This window comes from Oncorhynchus mykiss, chromosome 12, assembly GCF_013265735.2.
Source record: "Oncorhynchus mykiss isolate Arlee chromosome 12, USDA_OmykA_1.1, whole genome shotgun sequence".
NCBI lineage: Eukaryota > Metazoa > Chordata > Actinopteri > Salmoniformes > Salmonidae > Oncorhynchus > Oncorhynchus mykiss.
The window spans coordinates 72,278,471-72,290,304 of NC_048576.1; the positions used below are offsets into that span (position 1 = coordinate 72,278,471).

An 11,834-nucleotide genomic window follows, 5' to 3' on the forward strand; every position below is an offset into this window, starting at 1 on the left:
ACTGCTGCTTTAATCATTTGTTATTATTATCTCTTACTTTTTTTTGGTATTTTCTTAAAACTGCATTGTTGGTTAAGGGCTTGTAAGTAAGCATTTCACTGTAAGGTCACTGTCGTATTCGGCGCATGTGATAAATAACAATTGGTAGACTGTAAACTCTCCTTCCAGACTTACATTAAGCATCTTCAATCCAAAATTAAATCTAGAATCGGCTTCCTACTTCGCAACAAAGCATCCTTCACTTATGTTGCCAAACATACCCTCGTAAAACTGACTATCCTACCGATCCTTGACTTCGGTGATGTCATTTACAAAACAGCCTCCAACACTCTACTCAGCAAATTGGATGCAGTCTATCACAGTGCCATCCGTTTTGTCACCAAAGCCCCATATACTACCCGCCACTGCGACCTGTACGCTCTTGTTGGCTGGTCCTCACTTCATATTCGTCGCCAAACCCACTGGCTCCAGGTCATCTACAAGTCTTTGCTAGGTAATGCCCCGCCTTATCTCAGCTCACTGGTCACCATAGCAGCACCCACCCGTAGCACGTGCTCCAGAAGGTATATTTCACTGGTCACCCCCAAAGCCAATTCCTCGTTTGGCCGCCTTTCCTTCCAGTTCTCTGCTGCCAATGACTGGAACGAATTGCAAAAATCACTGAAGCTGGAGACTCATATCTCCCTCACTAACTTTAAGCATCAGTTGTCAGAGCAGCTTACAGATCATTGCACCTGTACATAGCCCATCTGTAAATAGGCCACCCAACTACCTCATGCCCATATTGTTATTTATTTTAATTAAACATTTTTGCTCCTTTGCACCCCAGTATCTCTACTTGCACATTCATCTTCTGCACATCTATCACTCCAGTGTTTAATTGCTCAATTGTAATTACTTCGCCACTACAACCTGTTTATTGCCTTACCTCCCTAATATTACCTCATTTGCACAGACTGTATATAGACTTTTCTATTGTGTTATTGACTGTACGTTTGTTTATTCCATGTGTAACTCTGTGTTGTTGTTTGTGTCGTTCTGCTTTGCTTTATCTTGACCAGGTCGCAGTTGTAAATGAGAACTTGTTCTCTATTGGCCTACCTGGTTAAATAAAGGTGAAATAATATTTATTTTTTTAACTCAGTACTTTCAGGAAATAAAAAATAGACCTACCAACTTCTAATAGACCCTCCCCTATCCCCATAATCCCTTCCAACCCTATTCAACCTCAATGACCCTACACTTCAATCTTTCCCTCTCTTCAACATACTTACAACAATTTAACAACACATGCGCCACTGTTTCATCGACCATACACTCCAGACACCAACCATTCACATGTTTGCCAACCAGATGTAATGACGAGCGCAATTGAGCAAACAATCTGACCTTTGAATCTTGTTCCACTGACCTTTCTTTGGAGGGCATATAAATGCTGGCCCTTGTGCTCAGAGTCCCATCTCTTCTGACATACATCTATCAAAATGGCTCTGATCTTACATTTGGCCTCTCCTCTACCCAGTGGCACATTAATATCAATTATATCTCGTTTCAAAGCTCTTTTAGCTAACTGGTATACAATTTCATCCCCTTCCACACCTGAATGGGAACGTGCTGGGACCCAGTAGAATCTCACAAATACACCCATTCTCTCAATTCTCCATAATAACATTAATACCTCCAATAGTAGGCCACTCCTATTAGATTTACCAGATGATAAACTATTCAATACAGACAGAAAATCTCTGACATGCACTTTCAATTGTGGGACCTTAAATAGACAGGTGTGTGCCTTCCCAAATCATGTCCAATCAATTGAATTTAGCACAGGTCAATCAAGTTGTGGAAACATCTCAAGGATGATCAATAGAAACAGAATGCACCTGAGCTCAATTTCAAGTCAATTTCAATTTCAAGTGTCTGAATACTTATGTAAATAAGGTATTTCTGTTTTTTATTTTTAATAAATTGGTTAAACATTTCTACAAACGTGTTTTCACTGTGTCATCATGGGGTATTGTGTGTTGATTGATGAGACATGTTTTATTTAATACATTTTAGAATAAGGCTGCAATGTAACAAAATGGAAAAAGTCAAAGGGTCTGAATACTTTCCAAATTCACTGTAAATATTCACCACCCTTAGTCAATACATTTTACCAACACCTTTGGCAGCGATTACAGCTTTGTGTCTTGAATTCTTTGAATTCCCCTCCCAGTGTCTGGTGTAAAGCAGACGGAAGCAAGTTTCACTCTTAGGTTTTTACCTGTCCTTAGCTCCATCACTTTCGTTTCATTCTGAAAAACTCCATTTCATATGGTATGTTACGAATTTCAATTCATACAATACGTTATGAATTTGCAAAACATATATATATATATATATATATATTTTAAGATGAATGAAAAATAAAAAACACCTTTATTAGATAAGTATTCACCACCCTTAGTCAATACATTTTTACAAACACCTTCGGCAGCAATTACAGCTTTGAGTCTTCTTGGTAAAGTCTCATAAGAGCTTTGCACACCTGTATTGTGCAAGATTTGCCCATTATTCTTTTTAAAGTTCTTCAAGCTCTGTCAAGGTGTTGGGGATCATGGCCAGACAGACATTTTCAAGTCTTGCCACTGATTATCCAGCAGATTTTAGTCACAACTGTAACTTGGCTACTCGGGTACATTCACTGTCTTCTTGGTAAGCAACTCCAGTGTAGATCTGGGTTTGTGTTGTAGGTTATTGTCCTGCTGAAAGGTGAATTCCTCTCCCAGTGTCTGGTGTAAAGCAGACTGAAGCAGGTTTCCTTTTAGGATTTTGCCTGTGCTTTAGCTCCACCCTGTTTTTTTTCATCCTGAAAAACTATTTCGTATGACATGTTACAATTTACAATTGATATGATATTTTACCATTTGCAAATTGTCAATATATTTTATGAATTTGCAAAACTTGTGTTACGAATTCCAATTTGTTGTGGATAACATTAGCTAGGTGGATAACATTAGCTAGGTGGCTAACGTTAGCTAGATGGCTAACGTTAGCTAGGGGTTAGGTTAAAGGGTTAAGGTTAGCTAAAAGAGTTAAGGTCAGGGGAAGGGTTAGATAACGTGCTAAGTAATTGCAAAGTAGCTCAAAAGTAGTAGGTAGTTGCAAAGATGCTAATTAGTTAAAATTGTCCGTTATGAGATTCGAACACGCAACATTTTCGTTGCTAGAAGTTCGCAGTACACAACCACACTCCTTTCGTGTTCGCCTTAAGAAACCTATCTTATGTAACTATGCCAAACATAACATATCATACTAATTTTCGTGTCCCAGATTTACATTTACTATGTAACATCTAGTCTGAGACCAGTTTGCTGTAGCTTTTTTTAAATCACCAATGGCCTCATTGTGACATCCTTAAGCAGTTTCATTCCTGTCCTGCAGCTCAGTTCAGAAGGACAACTGCATATTTGATGTGTCTGGGTGGTTTAGTACATCATCCACAGTATAATTATTAATTGACCATGCTTAAAGATATGTATTAAATGTCTGATTTGTTATTGTTACCCATCTACCAATCACTGCCCTTCTTTATGAGGCTTTTGAAAAGCTCCCTGGTCTTTGTCCTTCAATCTGTGCTTGAAATTCAATACTTGTCCGAGGGACCTTACAGATGTTTGTATCGGGGACAGAGGAAGGGGTAGTCATTCAAAAATCATGTCAAACCCTGTAATTTCTCACACACAAGTTATGTGATTCGTTAAGCCACATTTTACTTTGAACTCATTTAGGCTTGCCTAAACAAAGGGGGTGAATACTTATGCAATTACTATATTTTAGTTATTTAATTTAGTAAAAATGTGTAGAATTTTCACTGGCATTATGGATTACTTAATGTAGATTAATGACAAACTACAATTAAATCAACATTTGAAAAAAGTTCAATGGGGTGTAGACTTTCTATAGGCACTGTATTAGGCAGGTCCCCTGCTCAGATGTTGCATGCATCAACCAAAGGTTTCTTGCCACTTCATCGACTGCAACTGACTGCAACTGACAGATTGCTATAACATATGATGTTGTTAGCTGAAATGTAAAATACCTATTCAGGCGTTGTAGGATCTGGCATGTCAGCAATGCCTGGGCTGAGGAATGCGCCCTGTGTTTTGGGTAGGTCCTAACTTCTAACTGCCTTCAGGCTATGTGGGAGATGATGAATCATCTCTGCACTGGTATGACACTGTAGGCATTGAGCCTTCCAATTAAGTCTATGCATACTGCATATTACTTATACAGGTGGTCATACTTTTAGTAGTACTTTTAAATGTATACTGTACTTCACAAGCTGCTGAACTCTCAAGACAGAAGTGGGGTCATCTCAAGTTTGTCAGCAAAACTTATTGGAACCAATACTATTACCATTTGTGTAATCATATAAAAATCTACAGATTGTCACATTATTATGATATTTCACCATTGTTTAAACAGCAATAAGAACAACTATCAACAATACATACACCTGTAAGGAATGAATCTAAAAGGAATCATAAGGCCTATGGACCGATACAACATTTAAAGTTGATTTGTATTTTTTTAATTGAACCTTTATTTAGCAAGTCAAGAAATGATACAATGGTACATCAAAGAGAACAATAGTCTTCATAATGTCATTTACATTTCATAATACTTTATAACATTGTTTCATCAAATATCAACCTACTCAGCTACCATAGAATCTGGCCATCAGGATTTCCTATGTTGCAACTGAATATAGAAAATATGTCATTGGCTCTTGGTAGCTTCTTGGCAGGACTCCTCAACCCATGTCAGTTGTAGCAGCTACTCAGTGTTGTAGCTACAAATGAGGACACCTAGGTACCGACCTTGCCAACATTAAAAAAATATATAATAATCTATAATGTTTTTAGTAACAGTTGGGGTTTCAACTTACTTTTGAGAGTTAGAATAGTAAAATAAACAAGGTGCAATTTCGAACCTGGTTGTGAATCAGCAGTTTCCCTCTTCTTATATGTCACTCACTGACTGTCACTCAATTAGCCCATGTCAATTTTTTTTTGTGATTGTTAAATTAGTCTAGCCAGCTATCTAAATGTGTAGTAATCATGGCCACATTTTTTGCTGTTCTCCAAATAGTATTTTAGAGTGCGAACCTCACTAAAACTCAGACCCGGGACCTTGTTGTGCTTGTGAAATGTGATGGTTTATCAAAGGAGAATTGCCCTTTCAATGACTGGTTTTATTTCAGTGGTTATCTGTGCAATCACTGGAGAAAATAAACAGTATTTTGTACACTAGATTATTTAGTAAGTAGCAGCGACAACAGACATAAACTAGGGAGTGAATCACACTTTTTTATCTTCGGGCAAATCTGGCATTTAGCAAATTATTAAAATGGCTATTAACTCACATTTGAATACTGAAGGTAAATAAAACCAAGTTCAACTATGCAAAACAAACAAACAAATTAAGCAAATTTCAAATAATTTGAGCAACTTGATATTAAGTAAATTGTTTTGACATCAATTTGTCATACATTCTTCCAACAAGCTCTGAAGAAGGTTTTGCCCACTCATTTGTTCAGAGCGCTGTCTACCGTCACAATTCAGTAGTGGATTGCTGAGTTAACAAAAACTATCAACATCAATCAGATGTACATTTTTTTGTTCAAAATATGTATACTTAAGAAACCTAACAATGAACTGTTCACAACCTCACATCCTGAGATCCACACAATGGAATGAGAAACAAAAATATCACATTTCCTCATAAGACATTGAGCTGCAGTCCGTTTATCATCCTTCAATGGCACGATGAAAGATGATGATCAGCAGGAAATGTGAATGAGGTGATCCTCTTGGTTAATATTAGGTGATGACACAGTTTCTTAATGACTCAGTTAAGTGTGATTCTCAGTGCCTTTGTGGGCGAGCTTGGTTTTGTGCTCGACGTGAGGGCCCCTGGTGGAGTACTGTACCATCAGGAAGGGCTCCTTGGTCTCGCCCTCTCCTACAATACTCTCCTCATCTTCAGACTGGCCAATCCGCTGCAGGAGCAGGTAGCACCAACATCCGCAGATGAGAACACTGAGGGCAGCAACAGCAATGAGGATCACTACGATTGTCACCACCCCAGTAGTTGGGCTGTGGTCTGTGATGTACATGTTGCAACGGGAAGGTGAATCAGAGCATTGTGACAGAACAGGGTACTTGACAAGGACAGCGTGGTGTGATCCCTTGCTGATTTTGGTGTCTTACGGTACTGCTTGGGAGACCTGGGGGTCACAAAAAGCAAATAATGTTGAATATTTAACTAACAAAAAATAACAAAATAAACCCTGTGGTCAGTGCTTGTATCTGCACATCTGAATCTGTTTAATGAATTTTCGGCAGACATCTGCTGACTCAACCATAGACCTATGTAATAGGACTCAACACAGAATCTAACCTCCAAATCCACCAAAGAAGCAAACGGCTTGAAATAATGTATTGATACAAAATTTTGTTGATAGCCTAGCACCCTGTGGTAGGTAATCATATATTATCTATCTACCATATTCTGCATAACAGCGTATGCAATAATGAACTATGAACGGAACGCCTTTATGCCATCAATGCTAACGCATGTTTCAACTGTGCACGTCGAATCATTGCTCAGTAATACACATTTATGTATGTACATGCATGATACATCGGTCGGAAGGAGAATTAAGACGCACTAGATGAGATTCCTTCCAATTCCATTAAGACAGACGACGCGATCGCGTGTCTTCATCAATGTGCAATGTGCTATGCAGCAACAGCCCTGCCTGTATCAAACATATAAAATCCATGGCTCTTCCTAAAGGAACCGATTTCATTCTAAAAAAAATGCTAATGCAGTGTGTTAAATACACTAGTCGCTACTCACGAAAGAACTGAACTTCAAGGCCCCTGTTTCAGTGCAGGAAATGAGACCATGTGATGCACAACATATCGAAACAAATGTTATTTATGCTGTCAATCTCTATTTTAAAGCAACAGTAGTAGCTATATTATATTCATTGACAACCTGTACATGTAAAATATATATATATCACTTAATGTTTGTCAATGGACACAATTTTGAAAAGTGAAATAGTTATAGGAGCTCATAGATTTACTGTGTTACCTTCTTGGTCTCATATCAGTCCTAGCTCAATGTTATGTGGTGGTGTCACGCAAATACTGGTAGATGCTCCATCATGGAAGATGGCTCGAGCTACTGTAAAAGTATTTTTATTATGAACACAACAAATACAAAAACAACCCAGAAATATACAAACAAGAGTACATAAACCTAACAGACAGGGAGGGGTATTACATATCAAGATTCATTTTAAATTGTTAAATACTTTTATGGTGCGTAATTGCTTGCTTCTTTTTTTTTCAAGAGATATATAGATCTGTTGTCTTAGGCCTAAATGCCTTTAGGTTGAATGAATGAGTGGTTATGCTGCAGAAGAAGTCTTATTTCAGGATGTTTTGATTGAAATCCAGGCACCTTGGAGCGTTCCCAAGTCCATGGATTTACAAGGGTGTCATTGATTGTATAGGCCCCATTTATTTTAATTCATCACATACAATTGTGTGCTTCTGTAGAATTCCCTTAATGGCACTTTTTCAATGTGTATGCATGACATAAGCACAAATAAAATAGATAATTTTACCACCAAATGAGATCATTGTTCATTCTTTAATTTAAATTCTTTGTCTTTTGTTTGAGTTTGTGCTTTCTTGCCCGGACTAGCTTTTTTTCCCCATCATAACCCTCCTCCAGCACTTCTGACATGTTTAGTGTGTTATATGCATATATTATAAACTGGGTGGTTCGAGCACTGAATGCTGATTGGCTGACAGTATACTAAGCGTATGACAAAACAGCCCGTAGCCATGGTATATTGACCATATACCAGACCCCCTCGTGCCTTATTGCTTAATTATAGCCTATCATAAACAGCGTTAGGCTATAATATATGCATATAATGCACTTTATCATAAACGGTGATGGGCACGTACTTCTAGGCTATGATCCATTACCTTTGGCAATGAAATATCTGGCAGGCCAGAAACCGCTCAAAACCAGTAGCAATATTTACATTTTGATAAAAATAAATGAAAACAAACAGGCATTGATATCAACATACTGCTCATGCTTCTTTCTACGTGAGTGTTTGCTGAAGGTCTTCCACCTCCAACGTCCACATTTTTCTGTGAATCGCAGCACGTTCAGAAAGGTCTGCCATCTTTACCGCGCGAAGGACAGGTTCTGGAGAGAGGGCCTGGATCATCCCCATCACCATGACATAGTTACCTGTGTAAAATCAGGGGGTAACAAATCAAAGGTTTTGTTAAATGTTGTACATATTTTAGCTGCAGCTAGAAGGAAAATCAAAGTGCATCTCACCCTGAAGTAGGCATGGGTTGCCCTTGGGAATGTTGTTGACGCCATTGACAACGAATGTCCCGGTCTCATCCAAAAGAAGAACCGTGTTGTGATCGGACCTAACTTCCAGTATTGTCCCTTGCATCCAAACCACAGAGACTACAAGTGCAGTATTTTTCAATTGTCCCAGTCTTTTTATGTTAAATTCGAGCTTGCCATTCAATCGGCTATCTTTTCCCTCTCGGAGTTGGCTGGAAAGAACTTTAATAGGAGGACTTTTCTTATTTTCGCCTGAAATTTGTCCTGAGTCCATGCCATATGCGAGTGAAACCTTTCAAACGAGTTAGTTCAAAAAAATATTTCGTGTGACCTTTGACGTAATTGTGACCAATTTCCGGGATGTTGATTTCAACATTTGTCTTTTGGGCATTGTTTTATATATAGACTTGTGTTCCCCCATATACTTGTTAAATCGATTTGTCGTTAATAATAAAAAATACAATAAAATATTTGAACATTTCAAAATAAAAGCACACGTGGTGCTAACACTGGGTATTATCAAAGATTATAAACTGGGTGGTTTGAGCCCTGAATTCTGATTGGCTGAAAGCCATGGTATAGCAGAATGTATACCACTGATATGACAAAACATTTAGTTCTACTGCTCTAATTATACCACACATATTCGTGCATTATTGCTTAATTATACATGACAATGGGATTCGTTTTTCACAAAGCGACACATAGGGCTGTCTAGCTCCCGCCTATCATTTCTTTGGATTGGTGGATACATTTCCATGAGGATTGTTGACGTAAACCTTCTGTATTCATTGGAGAGACTGCTACTAGCCTCATACAAGGAATATGCATAGCTATCTCGAGATAACTCCTATATAAAGTGTTTTTTTCCCTCAAAGTTGACGGGATGTCACGTGTTCTACCTATATCAGTACACTCCTAACAATTTAAGAAAGTTATATTCGACCAAATAAACCTCACGTAGAAAACAAGCCATTATTTTTTGTTGTTGAACAAATTCGACCATCTCATTGCCCTCCATACAAACCTCCTTGCATGGTGGGCGAAACAACGAAAAAACGCCACCTGCTGCAGGGAGAAAGATTTTCCGCCGAGTTGGGCCTCTTTTTCTCTGGTATTTTCATTTGCTGATGATGGGCATAGTTTTGTCGTACCCATTTGATTTCTTTGATCCTGATTGACCCATGCAGTTTCTTAGGCCTATCACTATTGTGAACCATCAACTGAACAAAGTAAAACCATGTTCCGTAAATAATAATAACATTGACGAGCAAATATAAAACTAGGAAATCAAATTGGACGCTTTTTCATTTTAATTTAAAAGTCACATCTTTCTCCCTTTCTTTGAGAAAAGCATTTCGGGCAGATTAAAGTGGCCCTTCTTAGTAAAACCCACAACAGAACACCCTCATATTAATCTGTATTTCTTTCCCATTCCCAACATACAAAATTAAATAAACAAAAATAAAATATATATATAAAATGTAGTAGATGATAAATAACCTACAGTAGTTATATTAATATTAATGATTAACCAATAGAAAATACAATTGGAGCAATGGAGTTCATAAAACACTATATATTATATGGGATATTTATTGCATACTGCACTCATTTGGCTGTCAAATATAATGTCAGCTTTTAATGTCTTCTTTAAAAATAGATTACAAAAATAGATGTAATATTAAGACGTGATATGATAATTATGCAACCTGGTCTAAATTATAATGCTTCTCTTGCAATATTAGAATCTACATTTGCACTGCAATGAACAAGAGACCAAACATGAAAAGCAGAGGAGCTGGATATGTGCCTCTGCTCTGGCCTAAAAGATAAGGAGAGAGAGAACAGAATAACAAGGTTAAGATTTGCATGTCTTCTGTCTTTACTGTTACTTTCTGTTCCCAAACACATTCCTATACATTATAAATATAATTATGTTTATGGTACATTACAGATAACTAATGTCCCTCTTTGAAACCAAATGATTTGTAAACTTTCTAATGGAATCACATTTTAAAATGGATTTAGCGCATGTGAAGCATGCTAACCATGAATGTAACATTTGACACCTTACTGGAAGTTGTATTTTTGATGGTGGTGGCAGTATTTGTTGTCATGGGGGTGGTGTTTGAATCCACCCTTCCTCCGGTCAGACTGATACCCAGCTTGTCAAGCTCCGACTGTAACTGCTTTGAGACCCAGTTCTGCACTACAGTGGTATTCTCAAAGGTTTTCAGTAAATTTAGGTTGGAGCCGAGGAGTCCAGACACTTCACTCACACTAAGAGCCTATTTAGAGGCAGAGAATTACAGAAAATAATGATAGATGACAATGAATATGAGTCACTGCCATCACAGGTTATTGATGAATGGTATGGTTACGGGAATGAGCACATACCTGGACAGCAGCTGAATCCAAACCAATAAAAGTGTTGATGTCCATGCTAATATTGACCCTAGACAGACTCCGTATGTAGGTGATAATGGCACCTCCTAAAAAAGGGTTACGAACATGGTGAGAATGAGGACTGGGGTGGCACAAGTGTTCTCTAATGTCACAGCCCGAGTGAACTAAATCTTTTAAATCACATTTATTACAGGATATCCAAGAAACCATTGCTTTTCTGTATGTATGCAGAAAAGGGAAACCGTACCCAGGTATGTCTGGTAGGATGTTAGCTGATCTGCAGTGGCGCAGGTTTGGATGAAGTTGATAGGAAAGGCGATCTCAGCATCCAGAGCATCTGCATCTCTGTTGTGTTCAGAAGGCACAAGAAAAACACTAACTATGAACACTCAAACAAAAAAAGCATATGAAAATGGTCCAACATTTTAAGGGGCGTTTAGGCCTGGATACTCTGTTGAGGTTAACCACTGCAAGAGCACAACAAAGATAAATGTGAACTGGAGTGACTCGACCACAAGGTGTCTCTCTCACACAGCAAGATCTGTCGATGATCTTACTGGAGACTGTCATTTCTGATGCCTTGCAACACACTGAGATCCAGTGCGCCCAGGTTAGGCCCTCCAATTGAATTCAATTCAGAGGCTCCAAGCGAATTGCCAGCACTTAAGAACTTGGTGACAATAACTTTGGCCTGAAATTGAGAAAGGAAGATGAAAGATACATTTAAATCGAAAAGCCAACTCATTCAAATCTACCAAATGCACACCTTTTAGAAGCCAAATGTTTATCATGTTGTTTTTTTAACACCATTTAATGACATTGTTGGTGTAAAGTTAAATATCCCTACTTTGTCGGAGTCCCATTCTCCATTGCCATTGTCCATCAGTGCTGCTAGTGTGTCCACTGTAGTGATGTTCCACTTGTTAATCTGCTCCATGGATGCTACGCGAGACACCGACCCAAGCGCCTGAACCTGCTGGTCT

At 38.2% G+C, this 11,834-nt stretch overlaps 3 protein-coding genes across 5 annotated transcripts; all 3 read right to left on the bottom strand.

The window, feature by feature from the left end:
* Window positions 1-4,562: 4,562 nt before the first annotated feature.
* On the bottom strand, window positions 4,563-7,141 carry LOC110538254 (stannin). Of its 2 annotated transcripts, none has more exons than XM_021624963.2 (2): window positions 6,719-6,898; window positions 4,563-6,274 (listed from the first exon to the last, which is right to left on the bottom strand). In XM_021624963.2, the coding sequence occupies exon 2, from the start codon at window positions 6,161-6,163 to the stop codon at window positions 5,900-5,902; it is 264 nt and encodes an 87-aa protein (XP_021480638.1). In that variant the 5' UTR covers window positions 6,164-6,274; window positions 6,719-6,898; the 3' UTR covers window positions 4,563-5,899. The 2 variants fall into 2 exon arrangements, 1 of the variants encoding a protein (XP_021480638.1); XR_002475711.2 differs by lacking the exon at window positions 6,719-6,898 and adding an exon at window positions 6,910-7,141 and having other exon boundaries at window positions 5,805-6,274.
* Window positions 7,142-7,240: 99 nt separating this feature from the next.
* On the bottom strand, window positions 7,241-8,802 carry rmi2 (RecQ mediated genome instability 2). Its single transcript, XM_021624962.2, has 2 exons — window positions 8,425-8,802; window positions 7,241-8,331 (listed from the first exon to the last, which is right to left on the bottom strand). The coding sequence occupies exons 1-2, from the start codon at window positions 8,714-8,716 to the stop codon at window positions 8,180-8,182; spliced, it is 444 nt and encodes a 147-aa protein (XP_021480637.1). The 5' UTR covers window positions 8,717-8,802; the 3' UTR covers window positions 7,241-8,179.
* A 571-nt stretch (window positions 8,803-9,373) lies between these two features.
* Window positions 9,374-11,832, bottom strand: LOC110538255 (mesothelin-like). Of its 2 annotated transcripts, none has more exons than XM_036938314.1 (5): window positions 11,409-11,832; window positions 11,099-11,196; window positions 10,843-10,937; window positions 10,520-10,733; window positions 9,374-10,267 (listed from the first exon to the last, which is right to left on the bottom strand). In XM_036938314.1, exons 1-5 carry the CDS (start codon window positions 11,594-11,596, stop codon window positions 10,194-10,196), a joined length of 669 nt encoding a protein of 222 aa, XP_036794209.1. In that variant the 5' UTR covers window positions 11,597-11,832; the 3' UTR covers window positions 9,374-10,193. The 2 variants fall into 2 exon arrangements, with proteins under 2 accessions (XP_036794209.1, XP_036794210.1); XM_036938315.1 differs by having other exon boundaries at window positions 9,378-10,267; window positions 11,699-11,825.
* Between the last annotated feature and the right edge of the window lie 2 nt (window positions 11,833-11,834).

Excerpts from the sequence above, each read along its gene's own strand:
- LOC110538254 (XM_021624963.2), bottom strand. The coding sequence starts at position 6,163 with ATGTACATCACAGACCACAGCCCAACTACTGGGGTGGTGACAATCGTA.
- rmi2 (XM_021624962.2), bottom strand. The coding sequence starts at position 8,716 with ATGGACTCAGGACAAATTTCAGGCGAAAATAAGAAAAGTCCTCCTATT. Across the intron at positions 8,332-8,424 it reads CAACCCATGCCTACTTCAGG|GTAACTATGTCATGGTGATG; the intron begins GTGAGATGCACT and ends GATTTTACACAG.
- LOC110538255 (XM_036938314.1), bottom strand. The coding sequence starts at position 11,596 with ATGAGTTGGCTTTTCGATTTAAATGTATCTTTCATCTTCCTTTCTCAA. Across the intron at positions 10,734-10,842 it reads TGGATTCAGCTGCTGTCCAG|GCTCTTAGTGTGAGTGAAGT; the intron begins GTATGTGCTCAT and ends GCCTCTAAATAG. Across the intron at positions 10,268-10,519 it reads CATCAAAAATACAACTTCCA|GCCAGAGCAGAGGCACATAT; the intron begins GTAAGGTGTCAA and ends CTTATCTTTTAG.